The 25340-nt window shown below is 49.1% G+C and overlaps 1 protein-coding gene across 2 annotated transcripts; it reads left to right on the top strand.

Moving 5' to 3' along the window:
* Nucleotides 1-336: 336 nt before the first annotated feature.
* Nucleotides 337-24569, top strand: IGSF9 (immunoglobulin superfamily member 9). 2 transcript variants are annotated; one of them, XM_044005457.1, is made up of 20 exons: nucleotides 337-394; nucleotides 668-856; nucleotides 7779-7931; nucleotides 9171-9325; nucleotides 9609-9726; nucleotides 14565-14706; nucleotides 15280-15432; nucleotides 15865-15952; nucleotides 16144-16284; nucleotides 17758-17874; nucleotides 18100-18250; nucleotides 18494-18617; nucleotides 19230-19405; nucleotides 19794-20044; nucleotides 20780-20864; nucleotides 21013-21183; nucleotides 21656-21698; nucleotides 22304-23152; nucleotides 23442-23569; nucleotides 24105-24569. In XM_044005457.1, exons 1-20 carry the CDS (start codon nucleotides 337-339, stop codon nucleotides 24281-24283), a joined length of 3471 nt encoding a protein of 1156 aa, XP_043861392.1. In that variant the 3' UTR covers nucleotides 24284-24569. The 2 variants fall into 2 exon arrangements, with proteins under 2 accessions (XP_043861392.1, XP_043861391.1); XM_044005456.1 differs by having other exon boundaries at nucleotides 15280-15425; nucleotides 15810-15952.
* The last annotated feature ends 771 nt before the right edge of the window (nucleotides 24570-25340 follow it).

Below are 25340 nucleotides of genomic sequence, written 5' to 3' on the forward strand. Positions count from 1 at the left end.
TGCGCCACCTAGCTGCCCCTATATTATTCTTTCTAGCCTGGTAGTTTCTCCCTTGACATATTCTGACTGACTAGCTTTGTTTTATCCCTTTACATTTTTTTCTTCTTCCAGATACTGGTTCCCCAGAGAATATCCTCATCTGGAGCTACCTGGGCCAAGGCCCCAAGTCTCCCAAAGATCAAATTTGGCTGCAGTCACAACTCCCTGGCTGCAACACAGAGGAATTGAAGAGTTTGCCGGAAAGCAGAGGAGAGCACCCTTCAGCCAGGGACCATCCCTCGGCCCCTCCGTCAGGGCTCCTTGGGGACAGGAGGGGCCGGGTGGGACAGCTGTGCTATGATTTGGTGCCTTGGCCTGGCCACCCTCAGCCTGATCATCAGTCAGGGGGCTGACGGTGAGCTCCTTCTGGGGCTCAAGAAGCCCAGAACCCCACATATACACACTAGAGAAGTGTAGTAAAGGCCCAGCTTGGGAAGAAAGAGAGCCCCTAGCCCCAGACTGGGTCCTGAAGGGCTGTGGGCCTTGGGGATATACCTGGGTCAGCAGATGGCCCATATAAATGTTTCTTAAATTGGATTAAAGCCTTCCACCCTAAGTCACCTGTATAACCCTGATACCAGTACTCCTTGCTGTGCTTCCATTGCCTCTCTCCCCTCACTCCCCACAGGCCGTGTGAAAGCTGAGGCAGTGACTGTAGTGGGCCGTACTGGGGAGAGTGCCTTGCTAAGCTGTGACCTCCTGCCCCCCACGGGGAGGCCCCCCCTGCATGTCATCGAGTGGTTGCGCTTTGGCTTCCTGCTTCCCATTTTCATCCAGTTTGGGCTGTATTCCCCCCGTGTCGATCCTCACTACGTGGGTAAGAACCATTCTTTGACAGAGGCAGCCGTGCCATAAGGATGGGGGCCAGGGCTTCCTGGCTTCTCATGCCCTCTAATCCCCTGACCCCCGTGCTAGTGCCCAACCTCTGATCCCTTATCCCCATTCCTAATTTTTATGGATTTGATACTAACTCTACTTCTCGGGATTCTGTACACGTTTTGTCCCTATCCACCCCCTCTTCCCCAAACACAGCCCCCAAGTATCTGAACTAACCCCATCCTGAAATCCTATCAGACTCTCCTCCAGCATCTCAGATTTATCGCAAACCCAATTATCCTGTTCTCCAGACCCCATCCTCTGATTCCTCAACCCTTCATCACTCCTCAGCTCATGCATAATTGACACAGGGCCCAACCTGTGTCTCCTCATGGGAAGTTTCCCAAGGCTAAAAGGCAGAAGAAAAGATGATGGTTTTAGAGCCGGCAGTGACCTTAAGAGGTCATGTAGTCCAAGCCCCTCATTTCACAGAGGTCAGGCCTCCAGGAGATCTTAGTCTATTCTATCACAGTATTAGGGTACAGCTTGACAATGAAGGAGAAGGAGGCATATGATTAAGGAGGATGCTGCTGAGAAACTCCTTTAGAAGCTGAGTGACCCAGTGCTTAAACAAGGGATGAGACCTGGATGAAGGATGTATTTCTTTCCCTTTCATGCACCTGGGGCTGGGGTACTGGACACTTCGGCTGTCCCTCTCTTCCACCCCTCAGTCCTTGGGTGGCTGGTGCCTGGGCCCAGGGGCAGGCTCTGGTCTCTGAATCTAGGGGTTGGTGGAAGGGGTAAGACAAAGGAAGAATAAGACTGTCTCCTTCCTCCTGACCCCTAGGAGGGCTTCAACAACAGATAAGAAATAGACACCTGTCCTCTATTAAACCCTCGAGCACACTACAATTGGGGACATCTCCTTCCACCCACCCCCAGAGCCAGAGCCTTGGGATAGTAGTGGAGGAGGCTAGAGCAAGATTACATGGAGATGGTGGGTGGTATGGGGTAGGGATCAAGAAAAGGTTGTTCCAGCAACCAGAGTTGGATAGGGACAGAGTTTAGAACATCTTGTGGTAGAGAGGGTGGGAGAATCCTCAGACTTTGAGGAAGGTATCCCTCCACTTCCCCATCCTCAAAGTCTTTTCCATGCTGAACCTCCTAAGGAGAAACCCAGTGGAGGCCACTGAGGGGGGAGAAGTGGGATCCTGAGAGGCCAACCCCTTTCTCTAATTTGAATCCTGAAGGGAGCTGTGGGATTGGCTGAAGCTTATGGGGGAGGTGCCAGTGGGAGAGGAGAGGAGACTGGCAGGTACCTAGGGGAGGAATACCCAGTGATTTGCTTCGGATTTTTTTCAAACAAGGACAGTTGTTGGCTAGAGGCCCAGTTGGGGGAAGGGGTCTGGGCAACTTCACAGGACCCCTCTCCCTCTGTGTATGCAAATGATGTTCCAATTAAGGCCACTAGAATAAAAAGCTCCACCGCCTAGTGTGGTTAGAGTCTGTGAGAAGATACAAGCTCTAAGAGAGAGTGGGGCCTCCCTAGCTTTGTAAGAGGGACCTGCCTGGGCAGCCTCTCCTATTAGAAAGGTGGGGCTGCCTGCCTGCCTGCCTGCCCGAGAATGTGGTGGGGGGCAGGGAGTTCAAGCTAAGGGAGAAGACTTTCCCCCAATGATTCCCTAAGGGAACTGTTAACTTTCTACCTTTCCAACCCTCACCCAGCACCATCACCACCACCACCACCACCCTCCCTTTGATGTCAGTCTCCCAAACAGATAATTCTCCTCTAGGGCTTCTGTGGGGGTGGGGGTGGAGGGGTGAACCGAGATAATTGTCAAGCAAACACCTACTGTCTCCCCTCTTTTCTCTCTCTCTATTGCTCTTTCTTACTCAACCTACCTACCTGGCTTTGTGCCTTTATTGGCCTCATTTTCTCTATTACTCCTTTTATTGTACTTAAGGACTCCTGGGGGTGATGTCTCTGGGGAAAGGACATGGGGAATAAGGGAAGTACCTTTCGTTAATTTGGGGCTCCTTCTCACCATTGTTGGACAGTATGCTGGGTTAGGAAGTCAGATAAGTAAGAGATACCTGTTGCCTATTAACCCCTTGAGTGCACTACTGTTGAAGGCATTCCCTTCTCTATCCCCACCCCCACTCCCACTCCCAGCCTCCCCCCACTTGCCTGCCACTCTCCACTCCCTACCCCCAGGGCCTCTCCTGCCTTTGTGTGAGGACTCCCAACCACAGAGTTGCCTGGCAACTGGAGGTGGAAGTTGTTCAGGACAATGATGTTTTGTCATAAACCCTCTGGGCTAGTGTAGGGGAGACCAGCACAAAAGCAGTGGTGTCTGTAGGGGGTGGGACAAGTTGGACCTGAGATTTAGGGCATATCTTTGGGAAAATGAGTTCAGGACTTGGTGGAGGCCAGTGGGAGGGGAATTAGTGTTCTACTGAAGAAGAAGAATGGAGAGCCTGATGTCCAAAAGGGAAGAGTTTGGGGATGAGTGGGAGATTGTAGAACCAGGCCTCTATGCTCATGGTCCATGAGGAGCCAATGACTTTGGAGTTTCCTTGCCTAGAAAGGAAGGACTGGCAGCTAGGTAATTTAGGGGGAGAGCAACTTTTAGTGTTTATGGTGGGATAAGCTAGAGAGACTCTGCCTTGCCTCCCACCCTAAATCAAGGAAGCTCAAACATGGGTTGTTCAAGTGGAAGATAGAATTAATTGAACAGGACTGGTTGAATGCTTAGCAGCAATGGGTGTGTGTGTGTGTGTGTGAGAGAGAGAGAGAGAGAGAGAGAGAGAGCGAGCGAGCAAAGAAAAGTAGAAGATAGATGGCATATCCTTGAAGACTTTATAGACTTACATTCAAGAAACCTGAGCTCACTCTATACCTCTATATGTCAATGGATTCCTGATTTCACTGGCCTAGGTCTGGCTGCCACTGGTGCAGACAGATTACTACAGCCCATTCATTCCCTGCCCTCAACTCCTGTTTGAAGCATATAGGACAACCTGAAAAGACCCAGGTCTGGGCCCTGCCTCCAGTATATACTGGCTGTGTAACCCTGAGGGACTCACTGAATACCCCAGTGCTCTAGGCAACCCCCTAACATCTGCTGGCCTGGGAATTCATTTCCTCCCCTGTTGCAATCACAGTGCCTACCCTACTAGTATTTGTTATTCAGTTGTTTTTCAGTTGGGTCTTACTCTTCATGACCCCATTTGGGAGTTCTTGGCAAAGATACTGGAGTGGCTTGCCATTTCCCTCCCCAGCTCATTTTACAGATGAGGAAATTGAAACAGATATGGTTAAGTGACTTGCCCAGGGTCACACAGCTATTAAGTATCTGAGGCCAGATTTGAACTCATGAAGATGAGTGTTCATGACTCCAGGCCTGGCACTCTATCCAATTGATAATGCCAGATTCTAAACATTCAAAAGTGAAATGCTGTATAAATATCCCAGGCTAAAGAAGTGGCTGGACATTCTTTCATTCCTGGATAACTTGAGAGTACAAATGTTCCATCCATTTTCTTCCATCCACCCAGAATACCCTTTCTCCCCTGTGCTCCTTCATGCGTCTCCTTCAAAAACCCCAGAATTTACCTCTTCCAGGAAGCCTTTCCTGGCTTCCCCTGCATCTCTCTCTACATAATTTATTCTTCATACCCTCTATATTTAGCTACATGATTTACACTAGATTCTCCTGCATGCCTTCCTCTTTTTCTGTGGTCTTACCTCCCCCATTATTCTCCAAGGTCAAGGATTATCTCCAGCTCTTTGATAATTAACACAGAACTCTGCCTTAGGTGCCACCCCAAACCAGGAAGGACAGACTTGCCAACAATCTTATCATCTCTAGCAAAGAACAGAGTTCACTGGGGGCCTCTGCCACTCAGAGTAAGTCATGGAGACTGGTGTCATCTGTTCTGCTCTGTGTTAGGTGTTCCACCACACCAAGTATTCAGGTTAACTGAGAGTTACCACAGAGATCTTGTGGCAGTTATCAAAGTCTATTAAAACATGCTTTGCACGAAGACATCAGGAAACACAATTTGATCTTTGATGAGTCAAAGGGCACCCCAGTGTTCCAGGGTCACCATCATGACATCTGTTACCACTCTTAAAACCCATCGAAGCAACCTGGTTACTTGCATTTCTTGGGGATTTTGAGTCTATATCAACTGGAGTTCGTTGTACATCTTTGGTTTTCATTAGTAAACCTATGCCCAGGGTACTCAGTAACCAGAGGTGTAGGGATATGGTTAAATATTTACTTCCCTGGCCAAGGCTTATCATCTGGGAGGGGAATTAGATGGAAAACCCTTTAAACACATTCACCCATTATGCCATGTGTCACACCTCTGCAACTCAGGGCCTATCTAAGTGATTTGCAAAGGGACATAACCCACCAGAATAAATACTTGTTAATATGGGCCTTAACAATAGCAAGTATCCTTAATATGCAAATATCCTTAATAATATCCTCTTTATAGTGGAACTAGCTTATAGCTGAGGTAGGGATGTGACCAAGGCATGATTTTGTTCATTGGGAATTCAAAGAGACAGAATTGAGGTATTAGAGGGAGTAAAAAGGTGGAGTTGAGTACTATGTATGTATGTGTATTGAGAGTGTACTTTTGGGTTCTGAGACTACATTAAGCCATGTGCATAACTAATTTAGTCTAGGCATCCACTATGCCTATCAATCAATAAACATTTATTAAGGACATATTATGTGTTTGGTAGGGGCAGTTAGATGGTTCAGTGGATGGAACACTGGGCCAGGAGTCAGGAAGACTTGAATTCAAATCCAGCCCCATACACTTACTAGCTGTGACCTTGGCCAAGTCATTTAACTTCTCTGCCTTAATCCACTGGAGAAGGAAATGACAAACTACTCAGTATTTTTGCCAAGAAAAACCCCACAGGCATTACGGTCCACTACGGTCGGAAATGATTAAATGACGGAATAACATCATTGGTAACATACTTAATAGTACTGCACACTGTGCTGTACCCCAAGCACTCCAAGAACTGTGCTCGGCTTGAGTATCCAAAGACAAAAGGGAAACTTTGCTCCTTGCCCTCAAGGAGTTTACATTTTATTGGGAGGAACAAAACTTTTATATTCATTTGTGTATTCCTCCTCTAACCTGGGAGCTACTTTAAGTCAGAAAACTTCCTCTCCCTGCCCCCCCCCCCAACTTTGTATTCCCTGCCTAAACTGCTTCTTAGTCTGAAGTAGTTGTTTAATGCTTATTGAATTGAAAGAAGGAAAGCAGGAAGTCTGACCAGAACGAAGGACCAACCATGAGTCTGGAAGTGTGAGCATGAATACCTGGGGAATTCTACAAAGCTGCTTGGAGGGTTTTTTAAGAGGGAAAGGAGAAAGGAGTCTAGGGGGTTGGTTTATGTTAGTCTCTCCACTACATTTCCCATAAATCCTAGTGTCTTGGCTCTGTGCATGGATGTAGGAACTGTCTGTACAGATGAGTCAAGGTGTATGCTTGTATGGAGCTATGCTCGGCTATGTCTATGAATCTCTGTGAATTGGACATTCTGATTGTGTCTAGAGTCAGGCAACCAGGAGGATGAAAACCCTTGAGTCCATGCCCTAGGAGGATCCTTTGAAGGAACTGGTCATGTTTAGCCTAGAGAAGAGAAGGTGGGCTGCGGAGGGGGGTGGGGGTGGCGCTTAGGGAATGGGAGGAGGGAGAATGATAGCTGTTTTCAGGTCTCTCAAGGGCTGTCATGGAGGAGACATAAGGCATTTCTACTTAGTTTCATGGACGAGAATCAGGGACAATAGATGGAAACTGCAGAGGTGTGTTTAGATGTTTGAAAAAAAAAAAAAAACCCAACCCTTCTTTAACAAAGCTATCCAAAAGTGGAGTGTGTGTGCGTGTGCATGAGCATGCATTCGTGCATGTGTGTGTATGTGTGTGTAAGTAAAAGCGGGGGGGGGGGGGAGGGTTTTCTCCTTTTCTTGGGTCTTTAAGCAGAGGTTAGATAATCACTTTTGTGGGTTATATTAGTGTTAGTTTATAGATTGGACTAAATGATCAGTGAGGTCCTTTCCAACATTGATGTTCTGTGATTCAATCATTCTTCAAATCAGTCCAGGGTATGAGCATCTGGGGGAAAGGAGCTCTGTGAGGAAACAAGGCCTCTGATTTTGCTCCCAGCCTGTTTGCCTGGCTGACCTGGGTTCTAGCCACCCTAAGGCGCTTAGGCCTCTGATAATAGCTCTGGGAGATTAGGGGCTTTGGCTGGAGAAACTTGGCCCCCAGCCAGGACAACCAGCCCTATTAGAATTCCAGGGGCCCTGGTTCCCAGGGTGGGTGGATGTTGGTGGCAGGGTCAGTGGGGGAGGGGGGATGACAAGGGATGCTAGTAGCTCTATGGTCTTTCAAACAGTTTCAGCTTAGCTCACACTCCTGAAGAAGGACTTTAGAGATGGAATGTCTTTGGGGGTAAGAGATGAAGAGGCTAATTTTTGCAAAAGGTGGAAGAAACTGAAAGCTAGTGTGTCTTTTCTTTTCCCAACTCCACTTCTAAACCAGGAGCCTTGTGCAGCCCCAGATGTTTGTCCGTCTGCCTTCTTACCCTTGGGCTGTCTATATAGGAGCTGAAGGCAGTATTTCCTTTTGTTTGGAGTGGGTCCCAGCTGTAGAAGCAGGGGCAAGTGGGAGAGGGAAGAGGAGAAGAGGGAAGGGGGGTGGGGTGGGGAGAGATGCCGGGCTAAGGGTGCTGGACAAAGGGAGCAGCTTTTTCAGATCCCTCTCCCAGTTGTGCTAGTATGCTCTGGCAGAATTCCCAATATCCAAGGGGGCGAGGGGGTGCCCCAGGTGTCCATAAGGAATTTTTCAGATGATACAATAATCCTTTCCGCCTGTGTTTCTTCTTCTAGGGCGTGTGCGGCTACAGGAAGGGGCATCCTTACTAATTGAAAGGCTTCAGACAGAGGACCAGGGTTGGTATGAGTGCCGTGTACTCTTCCTGGATCAGCCCAATCCCGAAGATGATGTCGCCAATGGTTCCTGGGTGCACCTCACAGTTAACTGTACGGGCTGGGGAACAGAGTCGTTAGAGGGGAGGAGGGAAGTGTAGAAGTGAAGGAAATGTGGGGGGCAGGGGAGCTAGAAGGTGGGAACTGCTCAAGGGGGATAACGGGAAGAGGTTAATCTTTCTCTCTAAACAGGGCTTGCTACCCCGTTTTACATGATATATAGGTATATAAAATAGGTATGTGGAACTTTTTACTGTTGCCACATTTTCCACGACCCCCACATTCAGTCCCATGAACCAACACGGGGTGGCGATCCATAGTTTAAGAAGCTTCGATCAAAAGGACAGTTCCATTCTCTCTCCATCTCCCTGTTCTACCCTCTCTCCCTTCTTCCCTTCCCCTCCAACTTTTCTCCAGTCCTCTTCTTTCCTTCCCTTGGGCATTGTGTACCCATTTCCACGTATAAATATAACCCTCTTGCAAAGTGTGTTGGCACACATTGTCTTCTTTGAATGCTCAGCCCAGAGCAGAGAGGACATTTTTATCCTGAAACACAGGCTATATGATTTAGACTTGCCCAGACTCCCCCAGCTATTTAGGCTCCAGGACTAGATTGCCTCTTCCCTTCCCCCCTCCCTCTGAAAGGCCCAACTCACTCCCTTGGCAATTCCCAATAAGTCCGATATGGGGGAGGGTGTGGGTGCATCCAGCCTGACGTTCCTCTAATCCTGGCCCGGCTCCACCCATCAATCTTGGCCCTGGGCCATCGATTGCCTGGGCTGGGAGGGAGGAGCAGCTGTGGGTAGGGTCATAGTGATGAGAGTCTTTGAGGTATAATGGGGAGAGGGCTGAATTTAAGAGTGGAGAAGACCTGGGGTCAAATCCTGCCTCAAATGCGATGTGACTCTGGGCAAGTCACTTAACCTTTCTTGGCCTATGTTTTGTCATTTGTAAAACGAGAGCCTTGAATTCAGTGACCTTTAAGGTCCCTTCCAACTCTAAATCTGTGCTATAGATCCTACTGTGGATCCAATTTAATTAACTTTAGGGGCAGTCTGCTTTGTGCTAGAGATTAGACTTACATTTTCATTGTCTGTGTGTCTTCTTCCTCTGGTTGGGGGAAAATTGACCCTGGGGCCCTAATGCTTCCTGGGCTGGGGACAGGGTCAGGATGCTTCCTGTGCAGAGTTGGGGATGATTCTGCTGACCCACCCAAGATAGAAATCCTACTTCTTCCTCCCATTGATTGATTGCTCGGGGCCTTGTGCCCCCTCACAACTGCTTTGTCCACAGCCCCTCCCAGATTCCTGGAGACTCCCCCACCAGTATTAGAGGTTCAAGAGTGGGAGCCAGTGACCCTGCACTGTGCAGCCAGTGGCAGCCCCCAGCCTCTTGTGGCCTGGAAGCGTGATGGGCGGGACCTGGGCCAGGGCCAGGGCCAGATGCAGGTATGAAGCAGGGAGGGTGGCAAGGGAAGGAAATTGGGGAAAGGGTGTAGAGACTGGTGAAACTATGGGCAGGGAGGATGACGGGACTGTGACTACCCCTTCCAGTAGGAGGAGGCTGGAGGTAGTTGGGCTTGAGCTATTCCTGGAATTTAGCCCCATAGCCACGGGGTCTTTCTGATCTTGGGATTCTGCTGCTCTCTGCTGGTCATCTCTGGTAGCACAGGACAATGCTTGGGACTAAAACAGATTGGAGCTCTTTTCCTCCCTCCCATTTTTCCCCCAGGTGCAGAATGGGACCCTTAGGATTGGAAGAGTGGAGCAGTCCAGTGCTGGAATCTATACGTGCCATGCCTCCAGTACTGAGGGCAGTGCCACCCATGCTACCCACCTGTTGGTGCATGGTAAGGATTAGGGTAGAGGGTGCATAGGGACAAAGGGATGGGGAAGGAAGGAAAAGATGATGATGTGGGAGAAGCTGGGGTGGGGGTGGGGGAATAAGGACTGGGAAGCCATGGATATTTATTCCTATAGGAAGGACACAGGGTCTGAATAGGAGCCAACTCTTCTGTGCACTAATCCCGGCCTCTCCTGTCTCTCAGGAGTGCAGCCCTTCTATCAACCCCCTGCCACTGTCTTCAGTTCCTCCCTATATAATGGCTCCTTTCCTGCTGCCTATTAATGTGCCAAGGTCTCCCCTACCCTTTAAAGACTTTCATCCAGCCCTGTTATCTCCCCAAGTTACCATCCCTTATCTCCTTTTCCTTTCTCAGCCAGAATAAGTCATCCATACCCCCCCTCTTCATTTTCTCACCCTCTTCTCTGTTCTGTTCTGTTTTTTTATTTTGTTTTGTTTTTTGGGGGGTTTTTTGCAGAGCAATGGGGATTAAGCGACTTGCCCAGGATCACATAGCTAGTGTTAAGTGTTTGAGGTCAGATTTGAACTCAGGTACTCCTGAATCCAGGACAGGTGCTTTATCCACTGTGACACCTAGCTGCCCCTCTGTTCTGCTTTTGACCCTACTACTTGAAACTGCTCCCTCAAAGATTACAATGATCTTTATACTATTAAATTGAATAGCCTTTTGAAAAAAGTTCTCATTCCTTCTCCATGCCTTCTTTTTGTATACTTTTATATACTTTGTATGCTTTTATATATTTTGATGCTGTTGACCATCCCCTCTTCCTGGATACTCTCTTCTCTTTCCTCCCCTGACATGTACTGCGCAGACTCTCCTATGCGTCTGACCATTCTTCTTTACTGGCTGATCATACATCTTTAACTACCTATATACATACATATATCTCCCTTTGTAATCTCACAGATCTTCATGGGTTTTTCTTACTTTTTTTTCTCTTCATGGGTTTTTAACTTGGGGTCCATGAATTTATTTTTAAAACATTCAGAGAACTATTATTTCAATATAATTTGTTTTCTTTGTATCAGTTTATACATTTAACACTTCTGAAAAGGAGGGCACAGGCTTTACATTGTTATAATAAAGGTTAAGAACCCCTGGGTTACATTGTTAAATAAAGGGTTAAGAACCCCTGGGTTACATTGTTAAATAAAGGGTTAAGAACCCCTGGGTTACATTGTTATATCTAATGCAGGGGCATCTCTACCCTACATCTATAGATCTAGCCCCCATTTCTCTTTTCTTAATTCCTTTAGTTGTTAATGTTCTTTCCTTCCTCAAATTAACTTACCTCTCTACATGTTGTATTCCCCCCCATAGACCAGGAGTTGCTTGAGGGCAGGAACATCTTTTTGGTTTTTGTATTCCTGATAGCTCATACAGTGCTGGCATATAGTGAACACCTAATATATTTTAAAAATTTGAATTGAATATGATGTTCAGAATGGAGAAATCAGAGGACAGACAGAGCTGGTGTCTGAAGGGCTTGTGTAGAGGGGCCTCTCGGGATGAGTTATTACCCTAAAAACAGCATCTAGGTTTCAGGGGCATCAATAGATCTACAAATAATTATTGAGCCTCAACTATGCTCCCAATCATGTTATATTTGTTGTAGAAGAAACAGAAGCAATGGCCAAGGATCACAGGGTTGAGAACTGGGTGAGACCTTCTAGTCTCACCTTTTCATTTTACAGTTGAAGAAACAATTCCCAGGGAAGTTTAATAACTTACATAAGGTCACTCAGATATTAATAGCACTAGGTCTGGGGAAGTTAGGTGGAGCAGTAGATAAAGCACTGACCCTGGATTCAGGAGCACCAGAGTTCAAATTCTGCTTCAGACACTTGACACTTAGTAGTTGTGTGACCCTGAATAAGTCACTTAACCCTCATTGCCCAGCCTGCCCTCCCCCCCAAATAGAGCCAGATCCTCTGGCTCCAGATCCAAGGCATATCCAAGTACACTGCCCTTTGGATGACTTATTCTGGCTGAGAAAGGAAAAGGAGATAAGGGATGGTAACTTGGGGAGATAACAGGGCTGGATGAAAGTCTTTAAAGGGTAGGGGAGACCTTGGCACATTAATAGGCAGCAGGAAAGGAGCCATTATATAGGGAGGAACTGAAGACAGTGGCAGGGGGTTGATAGAAGGGCTGCACTCCTGAGAGACAGGAGAGGCCGGGATTAGTGCACAGAAGAGTTGGCTCCTATTCAGACCCTGTGTCCTTCCTATAGGAATAAATATCCATGGCTTCCCAGTCCTTATTCCCCCACCCCCACCCCAGCACACAAAGCCATCCCAGAAGCAAGTGTTAGAATGGGATAGCATTGGCCATCAGTGCATTGGGACTTCTGGGGAAGGATGATTCATGGAAGTGGTGGGACTTAAGCTGGGAATTGGAAGATGGGTTGAATTTAGATAGGTAGAGAAGAGGAGGAGATAAGGAATTTCAACTCGGCCGGACAGCAAGAGTGAAAGCATGAATGAATGAATGAGCATTCATATGCAGGGAGATAATGGAAAGACCAGATTGGAGTGGAGTGGAGTTGTGTTGTGTTGGTTGGCTCCATAAATCAGGTGACTGCTTTTCAGCATTCTTTTGCAAGGAAGGATGTATTAAACTCATACTATGTGCTAGGCACTGTGCTAAGCACTACAAGTATCTTATTTGATCCTTGAAACAGGGCTGCAAGGTAGGTGCTATTATTCCCATTTTGCAGTTGAGAAAACTGAGATAGAGGTTACATGACTTGCCCATGGTCACACAGCTGGCAGGTATGGGACTGGATTTGAACACACGTCTTCCTGTCTCCAAGTGCAGCAGTCTAACCACTCTACCAGCTAGCTGCTTCAAAAGGGCTTCTTGATCAGGTATAGATTTGATTAAGTGTCTTCTGAAGTTCTCTCTACTTCTAAAAGTTTGTGATTTATATTAAGTAATGTCTTTAAAAATTATAATAACTAGCATTTTTATAGTGCTTTAAGGTTTACAAAACTCTTTACACGTGTTATCTTATTTGAATCTCACTACAACCCTAGGAGGCAGGTGCTATTATTTTTTTTTACAGATGAGGAAACTGAAGCTTTGAGAGGTTAAATGATTTACCCAGGGTCATACAGCTAGCATGCAAACTCAGGTCTTCTGGACTCCTAATCCAGTACTGTAGCCACAGTACCACTTAGCTCTCCACTCAAGAGCCAAGTAGAGACGTTCAGGCTCAATGCCATAGAAATGTTTACCCTCTCTGGACCTCAGTTTCTTCATATGTAAAGTGAGGTAGCACTAGATCAACTCTCTAGGACACATTTTGATGAAAATAGAGACATCCATGGGTTTGTAACCAGAGGACCTGAGACCCCAACTCTGCCACCTGTGTGACCATGGGCCAGTTACTCAATCTTTCACACTTTTGGTTTCCTCATCCTTTAAAATGAGAGGTGTAACGATTGGAATGACGCCACCTGCTGGAGACTTACTGTAGAAGAGTTCCACCCATGAAGCGAAGGTCTTTGAAGGCAAGAACAGGAGTCTTTTCTTTGGCATCAGGAAGTGTCGTTGGGTAGTGGGAGGAAGAAAGAAGAGACTGGCGCTCAGTCTCACGTGCTTTCCTTTGGACTCTGGTGGAGAGCGGAGCTAGAAATGTGCTCTCCCTTTAATAGATAGGAATCTAGGCCTTTCTCTCTCTCTTTACCAAATTCTTATTCTCTTTAATAAATGCTTAAAAGTCTAACTCTTGCTAAAGCTTATAATTTATTGGCAACCACTCATTAGTTATTTTAGACAGACTAGCTAGAATTTTAGCCCTTAACAGAGGATTGGATTAGATAGTCTCTTAGGTTCCTTCCAGATCAAAGTCTAAGATTCTAGCACCTAGCATAGTGCCTAGAACATAATAGGTACTTAATGAATGTTGAATTGAATCTTAGAATCTCTAGAGTTTCTTCCACCTATTTAGCTCCTGTGCTCTTTTTTATTTTTTTGGCAGGGCAATGAGGATTAAGTGACTTGCCCAGGTTTGCACAGCTAGTGTCAAGTGTCTGAGGCTGGATTTCAACTCAGGTTCTCCTGAATCCAGGGCCAGTGCTTTATCCACTGCGCCACCTAGCTGCCCCAGCTCCTGTGCTCTTAAGGAAGATGGGAGCCATGCTTCTTTCTTGAATATGAAATAACATGAAAAAGTTTAAAGATGTTTAGTCTGGCAGTGGTCAATATGCATGAGGATTGGGAGTGAGAAAGGGACTAGAACTTTTGAAGTATTAAGGTGGAATAAGGTGATGAGAGCAAGGGAAATAGGAATGGAAAGTAAAAGGAGAATCTGAAATTTTGAAGAAAGAAACAAGAAGACTTAGAATGGCCATCTGGACTGAAGGAGAGGGAAGGGTCAAAGATGATCCCAATCTCTGTAGTCCAGGACATAGGAGAAAGCCTAGATTGTAGCCCCGAGTTCACATAGGGGTTGATGGGAGCCTCTCATTGATCAGCCTAAGGATGCCAAGGTCTATGCTTGCATGTTGGTAAAGTGTCTTTCCTTTGCCATCCATTTCCCCTTCTGCCTTCTCCCTGCTAAAATGGAAGTGTTAGGAAGTCGGGGGGGGGGGGTGCTGGTTTTGCAGAGAAAAATGTGATTATGTGTAATATTTCAAGTGGAGATATTCTCTATGTCTGTTGCTCTACTATCTCCATGACAAACAATTGTAGTGTGTCTGAGGGAGAGGGTCAAGGGGATGGAGGTGTAGATGGGGAAAGGAATGGGCAGAGCATTCTCTCTTCTGTGGTTCTGAGATGAGTATGGTAGAGTTCCCTTTGATGTGCTCCCCCCACAGGACCTCCGATCATCGTGGTGCCCCCCCAAAATAGCACAGTTAATGCCTCCCAAGATGCCTCCTTAGCCTGCCAGGCTCAGGCTCACCCTGCCAACCTCACCTACAGCTGGTACCAGGGAAGCACCAATGTCTTCCACATCAGGTGGGACCCAGGGAGGACTAAGGAAACTGCTTTCCATTAGTTCTGTCTGCCCAGCATGGAAACAGACCACGGGGAGGTTTGGGGTGGGGAAAGGAGAAGAATGGAGGGGTACTCTCTTCTGGGTGGGATGGGCCCTGATAACATCTGGAAGAAAATTATCCCAAATAGCAAGGGAGGGGATAGTACAATCAAACTGGAGAACCAGGCTTCCCTGAGCAACAATTTTTTTCCCCTCTTTTCTAATGGATCCACACCTCAGAGCTGATAGTATAGTGACCCCACTCTCTTCACTGGGGCCAGTCCCCAGATTTACCACGCTCTCCCCCTCACCCATTTTCCTGGACTGGCTGTAGATGTCCCTTTTTATCTCCCTTGTTCATCAGAGATAAAGAATGTTTTGTTTTGTTTTTCTCCCACCAGTCCCTTCTTGACTTCCAAGGTATAGGTGGGAAGAAACTCACATGAGGAAAATCATGGAGAGGGTGGTCTATCAGATCATAAATAGCTACAAGTGCTGTTCCCCTGCCTGCTGCAGGAATCCTTTACACACTCTCTGCACATATTGCCTTGTAGCCGCCTGCAACCCCGAGTTCGGATCCTGGTGGATGGGAGCCTTTGGCTGCAGGCTACCCAGCCTGATGATGCTGGACGCTACACCTGTGTGCCAAGCAACGGCCTTCGCCAGCCCCCCTCAGCATCTGCCTACCTCACAGTGCTGTGTAAGCCCTTCTCCTAGCTCAGAGATCTCTGTGCTCTGTGCTTCTGGCCTCTTTTTTTTTTTTTTTTAAATTTTAAGTGTGGCAACTGGGGTTAAGTGACTTGCCCAGGGTCACACAGCTAGTAAGTGTTAAGTGTCTGAGGCCGGATTTGAACTCAGGTACTCCTGACTCCAGGGCCAGTGCCCTATCCACTGCGCCACCTAGCTGCCCCTTTGGCCTCTTCTTCTAAAGCCTTTTGCTCATCACTACCAGTCTGTCATCCTCTGCCTCACATCCCTAGACTCCCATCCCCACCCTTTCTTCCTCACTACCCCTTGATGGCCTGGGATACTTTACTCTGACCTATATGTCTTTTACCTCTCTTTGCTACCTGCTTCCCTTCAGACCCTGCCCAGGTGACAGTGATGCCCCCAGAGACACCCTTGCCTGTGGGCATGCAGGGAGTGATCCGATGTCCCGCCCGTGCCAATCCCCCTCTGCTCTTTGTCAACTGGACCAAAGATGGCCAGGCCCTGCAGCTAGACAAGGTGCTGGCTTGGAGGAGGGGGGAAAGGTCACAATGGAAGCTGAATGGGATCAGGAGATGTGGGGTCATGTGTGGGGGGACTCTAATTTTTCATTTCCTTATCTCTAAAAATGGGAGGAGATGTAGACTCAATACCTTGTAATGTCTCCTTCAATCTCTGATATTCTGTGGTTTGTATGGTCCCACCCTCAGTTCCCAGGCTGGTCCCAGGCTTCAGATGGCTCATTGGTCATTGCCCTGGGGAACGAGGATGCCCTAGGAGAATACACCTGCACTCCCTACAATAGCCATGGCACTGCTGGGCCCTCCTCCCCAACCCGTGTGCTGCTTAAGGTGAGTGAGGGTCTTCTGTCCATGGACCACCCAGGCTCTCCTTATCTTGAGGCAGCCATGGCAGAAGTCCTCTGATGCTGGCTCTCAGACCAGAGTTACTGTTAACTCCCAGTGTTAGTTTCAGCACTACCAGGTGAGATAACGGGATGGGGTGGGGAGAAGGGACAGGACCAGCGTCCATTCTGTGCAGAGCACTGTGCTAGACATTTAAGGAAGTCCAGCTTAAAAAGAGAGCATGGAGTTTATGATTTAATAGGAGAATAAAGTCTGCAGCACTAAATAAACAATGATACCTAATGGCATTAGAGAGCTGCAAAATAAAGGGCTGTGTGAGATTGAAGGGGGAAGGCTAGTGCTGGCAAGGAGCTTTAATTCACTTCAATTTCAACATCCATTCATTCACTGAATGTTTATGTGTACCTTTATAAGTGCATACATCTTATGCAAAGACAAAAAAAAATTAAACAGCCCCCACCCAAAAGGAAGATGATAGTCTGTGGCTTCAAATGATGGGTAGAAATTGAACAGGTGAAGGGAAATGAGAACATTCTGGAACTGCGAACATAATGAGCAAAAGCATGGAAGTGAGAAAATGCAAAGTACATTTGGGGAGAGAGAGTAGTCCAACTTGGCTAGAGTATATGGAACAGGGGAGAGGTACTGTAGCACCTACTCTGTGCTAAGCACTTGAAAAATATTACCTCACTACATCCTCACAACAACCTTTGCAAGGTAGGCAGTAATAATATTCTCACTTTACAGTTGAGGAAATGGAGGCAAACCTAAGAAGTTAGGTGACTTGCCCAGAATCACACAACTAGTAAGTGTGTGAGGCCAGATTTGAACTTGAGTCTGTCTTGACTTAAGGCCCAGCACTCTATCCACTTCCTCACCAGCTGCCTCAGATAAAGGTGGTGCTAGGCTGTGGAGAAACTTGAATGCTAGATTCAGGTTAATGAAATGTCCTTTGTATGGAGGGAGTCATGAAAGAATTTTGAGCAGAATCATGATGTGACTTGATTTATAGATGAGGTAAATCAGTCTGCCAGGCGTAGGAAGGATGATGCAACTCATTCTCCCGGCCCATCTGGATTTCTAGAATGGGAAGGCCACCAAAACAAGAACCGGAGAACTTTTCCCTCCTGATCCTCCTGTCCTGACACAAACACTTCACTTTCTTCTATAGTGGTCCAAGCCCTTCAGTTGACTGTCTATCACAAGGGGTCATCTGACTCCTTGGAAATAAATTCCCTTCTCATATTTCCTGCCACCTCAGCTGAAGTCATGGGGAGTCAGAAAAATGAGGGAAACTAGTGAGAGAAAATCAGGGGAAGTGAGAGGGCTAAGTGATAGGAGAGGCCACCAGCAGGGGGCGAACACATACGTGTTGAGAGTGAGTTGGGGTGGGAGGTGGGGTGCTGCTGGATCTCCCTCCCTGTCCTTCTACCCTTCAAACCTCCATCTCCATTTCAGGCTCCACCAGCTTTCATTGAACAACCAAAGAAAGAGTATTTCCAAGAGGTGGGGAGGGAATTGCTCATCCCTTGTTCTGCCCATGGGGACCCCACCCCCGCCATCACCTGGGCCAAGGTGAGACACCCAGACCCGGGCCCCATAGTACTCAGCATTCATTTACCTCCTACCCTTTCATCCTTAGGCATCTGGTGGGAAGAAAGAGCCCAAATGCCTCTTCTGAGGAGGAGGCAGAGAATTCCAGGATCCCATTCTCAGGCATGGGGTGGAGTAGTGTTAGGGAGGATGAGAGGTGCCTGTGGTAGTCTTTGTCATGAGGAGTGACAGGTGGTTCTTCTGCAGGTGGACCGAGGCCTACGGGGTGAGGCCCAGGTAGATGATAACAGCAGCCTGGTCTTGAGGCCACTGAGCAAAGAAGCCCATGGGCGCTGGGAGTGCAGTGCCAGCAATGTTGTGGCTCGTGTGGCAACCACCACTAATGTCTACGTGTTAGGTCAGTGTCCAGAGGTTGGGGTTTGGGGCAGGGAGCTTGGGGTGGGGACAGATGGGGAATCTGGACAGGGTTGGGGGTTGGCTCCAGGGACTTAAGGTTTTAAGGAAGATGGAGGAGCATGGAAAGGGGCTTAGACATAGAAGGACCTCAGGAAAGAAGACTTGCGCCTCTATCCAGACCCTGCCCTGTCTCCTTCCTAATCCCCTAACCCTAACCCTAGCCTATTTCCTTCCCCTTAACAAGGCACCAGTCCCCATGCTGTCACCAATGTGTCTGTGCTGTCCTTGCCTGAGGGGGCTAATGTCTCCTGGGAACCTGGTTTTGATGGTGGCTACCTACAGAGATTCAGTGTGTGGTATACACCTCTGTGAGTATTCCCTTACCTGCTGCTTCTTCCCAGCCAGTTCCTTGAGGTTTTTCTCTTTTCCTTAACCACCTCAATCCCACTGTCCTCTTCCTTGTCCCTTCTCCACTCCCCGCCCCAGATGTTTCCCCAGATCTCTTATCTCTCTGTCTCAGTGGTTCTTGTCTATAACAGCAGTTCTCAGAATGTGGTCCACAGACCCTTGGGGGTCCCCAAGACTCTTTCAGAGCGTCCACAAGGTCAAAACTTTTTTTGTAATAATACTATGGTGTTTTAGTTTCTAATATGGTAAATATCAATAGATAGAACTCACATAAACAAAAGTCTGAGAACAGTTTGATCTGGCTCAGTCCTGGGCTTTGAGTTCCTCTGAATGAGAGCAGGAGCCAGCCCCTCAGGGGACAGGAGGACACATAGAAAAAGGAGTGGTTGATGGAACAGGAAGACCCAGACCACTGGTTTTCCTGGGACCCGAGGGCTCTCATGATCCTGCCCCCTTTTTATCCCTCAAATCCCAGAAAATTCTGGACAAGCCTTTCAGGAAACCATATCTCACTGCCTCTGGGCCCCAAACCTCCCCCAGTTCATTAATCTCCTTGCCCTTGGTTTCCACAGGGCCAAGCGTCCTGACCGTGCCCACCATGACTGGATATCCCTGCCAGTGCCTGCAGGTGCTGCCCACCTAGTGGTGGCAGGTCTACAACCCCATACCAGCTACCAATTCAGTGTCCTGGCCCAGAATAAGCTAGGGAGCGGCCCGTTCAGTGAGATCATCTTGTCCTCTCCTGACGGTGAGACTTCTCCCAAGAGCTACAAAGATAAAGCTGGGGGAAGGGGCAGGGGTGTGGGAGCAGGCTGAGAGGGGCTTGAGTGGGGCCAGGAATGAGGAACTGAGAAGGGAGAGAGAGGTGTTTGGGGACTTGGGTATGGGGGCAGCTGGCGAGGGTGGTGTTGACTTACACAGTTTACAATCATGTGAAGAAGATGAATGTTAGGGGACTGAAGAAAGAGCTGGGAAGTGGGAATATTGTTTCCAAAAAGAATGGGTGCTTCAGAATTGTGGAAGGATTCAGATGAGGCATTTGGAGAAGAGGAAGACCTGGAGAACTGAAGAAGCAGAAAGGTTATGGGGAAGTGAAGCAACCTCTGTCTGTCCTGAGTGTCCACTGTTCCAAGCAGGACTCCCAACCACCCAGGAGGTCCCTATGTCACACCCTATGGAATCCCAACTACCCCTGTCCCCACCCCGAGGACTCACAGCAGTGAAGACACCAAGAGGTGTGCTGCTGCACTGGGAGCCTCCACTGCTGGCACCGGAAACACTGGCCTGTTATGCCCTGGAGGGCCGGCATGGCTCCCATGGCTGGGAGGTGCTGGACAGGGACATCAGTGGAACTGACACTCAGCTGCTGGTGCCTGGGCTCATCAAGGTAGGAGAGAGAGGCTAGTGGGCTCTGGGAAGGAGGAGGGGAGGGGGAGAGAGACAGAGATAGAATGACAAAGAAAGAAAGAGAGAACTAGGTCATTTAAGCACTTATGTTCCAGGCACTGCTAGATGCTAGAAATCCAAACACGAATGAGACAGTCTCTACTCATAAAGGGGAGCGAGGAGTGGGGAGAAGGGCTAGAGGAGAGGGGTATGGGAGCCAAGCTGCAGACAAGGGGGTGGAGCAATCAGAGAGAGTGAGAGAATGCTGGGTCTGGAGTGAAGCCTGGATATGGCTGGGACCCTTTGGGAAGGTCTGGGCTAGGGTGTTGCCAGTTGGGAAAATGGGCCCTAGCTAGACCAGTGGCTTCTCCAGGATGGGAAGGTAGTAGGTTTTCTTCGTTTTCTTCTGAGGGGGTTTCCTCCTATGGCCTTTGACATCATTTCCCAGGTGACTCTTCTGCTCCTTATTCACTGTTCCCTTCTCCCAGTCACCTTCAAAAAGATATTTTACTGGGGGCAGCTAGGTGGCGCAGTGGATAAAGCACTGACCCTGGATTCAGGGGGACCTGAGTTCAAACTCAGACACTTGACACTAGCTGTGTGACCCTGGGCGAGTCACTTAACCCTCATTGCCTGGCAAAAAAAAAAAAAAAGACATTTTGCTGTGTGCCTGCTCTATGTAGGACACTGAGCTGTGCCCTATGCCCCCCACCCTGACCTTCTTGCCCCAATTTAGGATTCCTTCTATGAATTCCGTCTGGTGGCTTTTGCTGGCAGCTACATCAGTGACCCAAGCAACGTGGCCAACATCTCTACAGCCGGTGAGGCCCGGGCAGGTCTGTGCTGGGGTTGAAGGAGGAGTGGACCCTCCCCACCTTTGGGAATGGTGGGCTCTCAGAATCTTGGGGATCATTCTGCTCACCTCAGCTGCCCCACACTGACTTCTCCTTTCTCCTCCTCCACACTCAGGCATGGAGGTGTACCCTTCCCGGACACAGCTTCCTGGCCTGCTGCCCCAGCCTGTGCTGGCTGGTGTGGTAGGTGGTGTTTGCTTCCTGAGTGTAGCCATTCTCATCAGCACAGTGGCTGCTTGTGCCATGAATAGACGTCGGGCTGCCAGACTCCGAAAGCGCCACCGAGGTAGGCCCTACCCTGCTGCTACCTGGCTTCTGTTGCCCACTTAGACCCCAGCTTCTCACTCATACCCCAAGTGGGGGGGGATGTACCCCAGCCTCACTTGTCCTCTCACCTAGGCCCTCTTCTTCATCCCACCCAAGCCCCAGGCCAGCTTGATTCTCCCCATTCCACCTTTAGGCCCCACCCAGGGCCTATGTTCTTACCCCACATCCATACTTACTTGTGATGTACAACCTCTCTTTGCCCTCTCACAGTCCTGTGCCATGCCCCATCACAGAGGCCTAACGACCTCTGCCCCAGCCCCTGTTCCTTCCCACTCCCTCTAGAGGACATCTGGAGCTTCCCATGCTGGGACTGGGGGCTCCATGGGGTGGGTAAGAGGACCATGGCCCAGGGACTGGAGCATGGAGTAAACGAAAGACCAGATTCCTCTCTCCATTACTGTCATCATCCCCCTGTTCTCACACCCTTCCAGATCTACCACTCATCTTCTCCCCCCCAAGGAAGTCACCTCCGAAGTAAGTTCTTCCATTCCCTAGTCCTTTGACCCCGCTGTGCCCTGGGCTGTGCTACTTCCTTCATTCTCCTTCACCTTAGGTGGGGCAGCAGTTGGTCGGGACTTGGGGGTGGCTGGGGCTTGATTGGGGCAGGAGTTTGCAGCAGATCCAATGGGGGCCCTGAGGAAGGGAAGATGTACCTTCAGCCTTCCTACAGGCCAGGGTCTTTTTCCAGTCGAGGCTCAGTCTTACCAGTCCCCCGTGCTGTTCTTCTCTTTCCTTTACAATAGGGGTTCTTAACTTGGAGTCCATAAACTTAAAAAACAAAACAAAACAAAACTTTTTATAAGAATCACAATAGAATTGGTTTCCTTTGTAATCTATATTTTTTCTTTTGTGCATTTAAAAACATTATTTTGAGCCAGAGTCCACAGGATTCACTCCTGCCACAGAGGCTCATGACAAAAATGGTTAAGAACCCCTGTGTAGACACTTTGGCTTTGCCTCCTGCCTTCATCTCCTTGGCATTGTCTGGTCCTGTTGCAAGTGTCTCATGTCCCATCTGTTAGAAGTGTTCTGTGCCCCCTCCATGCTGATGTGGGCACTGATGCCCCACCCCTTCCCAGTTCTGCTCCAGGCTCGGGCAGCCCTGACAGCGTGGTGAAACTCAAACTCCAGGAGTCCCCGTCTCTCAGCCTTCGACAAAGCCTGCTGTGGGGGGAGACCACCCAGCTCCCCAGTCCTCCTGCCCAGCTTCTGCCCAGCCCACTGCCCCTGGAACCAATCTGCCGAGGCCCTGATGGGCGATTTGTCATGGGACCAGGTGCCGGGACCCCCCAGGTTTTGCTGACCCAGGGCCAAGATGAGCCCCAAAGCAAAGGCCGTCGCCAGGCGCCCTCATTTGACTGTAGCAACAGCAGTCCCAGTGGAGTGGCCCAACCCCTTTATATTCCTGACATCAGTCCTGTGGGCCCGCCACCTAGCCCCCTGCCAGCCCCTGGTCCCCTGCTCCAGTATTTGAGTCTCCCCTTCTTCCGGGAGATGAACGTTGATGGGGACTGGCCCCCTACTGAAGAACCCAACCCTGCCCCACACCCTGATTACATGGACACCCGACCAGCTCCCGAGACAACCCTCTCTCGACCTCTGGGCTCCCCATTCGGCCTCCCTAAGGCAGTTCTGCCTGGGAGTGGGGTCAGTGCGGGGGGCTCTGATTCATCCTATACTGCTTTGGCGGACTGGATGCTTCGGGAGAGGGGGTTGCCTGGGCCTCCTCCTGCTGTGCCCAGAGGCAGCCTCACCAGCCAGAGCAGTGGAAGGGGTAGTGCCTCCTTCTTTCGCCCACCCTCACTGGCCCCCTCTCTTGGGGGCAGCTACCTCAGTCCCCCCTCAGGGGACACCAGCAGTTGGACCAGTGGAGGAATTGGCCTGGAAAGGTGGCCTCGGAGAGAACATGTGCTGACTGTCAGTAAGAGGTGAGGATAGTGTCTTCCCAACCCGGGGTCCCAATCCCTGATCCCCCTCTCCCTTTTCTGTTGCCCTCCCTTTTCTCTTTGTCCTCTCTATTCCTCCCTTGGGCCAGAAACTTGATTCACCCATCTCCTTAGGGTCCTCTGAAGTAGTGGCTAATCCCTGATTGTGGGCATTCCTCTGAAGCTGAGGGCACCTTCCATAGCCATCCCCAGGCGAGGGGGTGCATACTGTCCCAAACCTTTCTGCTCCATAACCCCCCCCTCCCACACACACACAATTATATGCCTACAGGAGGAACACTTCAGTGGATGAAAATTATGAGTGGGACTCTGAGCTTCCTGGGGACTTGGAACTGCTCGAATCACTGCAGCTGGGGCAGAGGGGTGGTGGCCTCCGGGTCCAACCGGAACTGAAACTAGGTGCGTGAGACCTCAGTGCAGGGGATCAGGCTCCAGCATCCTTCCCAATTCAGTTCACTGGGCATCTCTCTACTCCATGATTTTTTGTTTGTTTGTTTTTGTTTTTGTTTTTGTTTTTGTTTATATGGGGCAATGAGGGTTAAGTGACATGCCCAGGGTCACACAGCTATTAAGTGTCAAGTGTCTGAGGTCGGATTTGAACTCAGGTCCTCCTGAATCCAGGGTCGGTGCTTTATCCACTACACTACCTAGCTACCCCCATGATTTTTTTCTTCCTCCCTCTCCAGCCCTGGATTCAGCTTGGTGCCTGCTTGTTCTCCATTCCTAGCCAAATTTTGGTTTGGAGTTGTACGCCTAGTCTCTCTATTCTGGGATAATAGGATATTCCCTGTCTTACTCTCACAAGGGAGGTTGGCTTAGGTGCTCTCTCTTCCATGTCCCTCACATAGCTAGTCCCCTGAAGCTTTTTGTATCCTCTAAATCTGTTGCTTAAAAATCCTTCCATCTCTCTATCCCCTGCTTCATGCTCTCACAGGCTCCAAGGAGCCAGAGGGGTCCTCCTGGGGCACTGCCCAGCCCCCTGGGCCAGAGGAACGCTGTGCTGCACTCCGCGAGGAGTTCTTGGCCTTCCGACGTCGCCGTGATGCTACCCGGGCACGGTTGCCTGCTCGCCATGAGCCCATCAGCCACTCGGAGCAAGCCACGTTGCTATGAATGCTCTGTGCTGGTGGGACAAGGACCTATGGGCAAGGTTGAACAGGGACACCTGCAGGGGTACTGGGGGCACTGATAATGTCCCCAGCTGGTACCTAGGCACAGATACTGGCTGGGCCGGGGGAAGGATGTGGATAGCACTATCTCCCTTAGGTTGAATTGGGTTTCCCCAGAAGGGTCTCTCCTCCTCCCCAGGGCAAGAAGAGGGAGGATAGCCACATAGATCTCAGGGTCTGCCCTTGCCCCTTCTGTGTGAGTGAGGTGTGGGGGATGTTTTTACAGGCAATTAAAGAGAGACTGAGAATACTTCACTTGTGTGTTGTACCTGGCTTTGAAGCTGAAGGAGGGAGGGGTGGGGGACTAGGAGCATGAATGGTAGAGATGGGAATTCTCCAAGGTGGAACATGAGTCCCTCTCCAGCAAGGGGCCAGACCCAAAGGTGGGCTGAAAGGGTGATCCCTGAAGGGACTTTTGTCCAAGCAAATACTATCCTTCACGCTCAGCTCCAGCATTGCTTCTGCCTAAGAATGCTGAGTCCCCTCTGAAGAGACCTCCCTGCCACAACCCGCCTTCCTCCATCTTGCAAATGTATTAAAGAGTAATAACGGAGATTTAAAAAAAAAACACCTGAGATGGAAAGTGGGAGAGGAGAGTCAGTCTTGAGCTCCCAGAAGCCAACCCTCCCCTTGCCTCTGGGGCCCCAGGGAGGAGAGAGTGACCTCACTCTGTTACCACCTGTCCAGGCTTGAAGAAGGTGGCAGGGCAGGGCAGGGCAGGCCACACCAACAGAATAGGATTGCCTCCTTGCCCTGAAGAGCCAGGAGTTGATGTAATGCAGAAATCAAATCAACAAGCATTAATTATGCACTTTGCATGTACCAGGCATTGTGCTAAAGGCTTAAAAAGCAAAGGCAAAAACAGTCCCTGCCTTCAAAGAGCTCACAGTCCACCAGGGGAGATGACATCAAAACCACCATGTGCAAACAAGATATGATAAATTGGAAATAACCTTGGAAGGAAGGCACTAGTATTAAGGGGGGCTGGAGAAAAAGCTTTT

This window comes from Dromiciops gliroides, chromosome 4 (assembly GCF_019393635.1).
Source record: "Dromiciops gliroides isolate mDroGli1 chromosome 4, mDroGli1.pri, whole genome shotgun sequence".
Lineage (NCBI taxonomy): Eukaryota > Metazoa > Chordata > Mammalia > Microbiotheria > Microbiotheriidae > Dromiciops > Dromiciops gliroides.

Bases quoted from the DNA above. Each gene is read 5' to 3' on its own strand.
- IGSF9 (XM_044005456.1), top strand. From the start codon at position 337: ATGATTTGGTGCCTTGGCCTGGCCACCCTCAGCCTGATCATCAGTCAG. The intron at 15,953-16,143 runs GTGCTGGCTTGG...TCCCACCCTCAG, and splicing joins AGGCCCTGCAGCTAGACAAG to TTCCCAGGCTGGTCCCAGGC. The intron at 21,699-22,303 runs GTAAGTTCTTCC...ACCCCTTCCCAG, and splicing joins CCAAGGAAGTCACCTCCGAA to TTCTGCTCCAGGCTCGGGCA.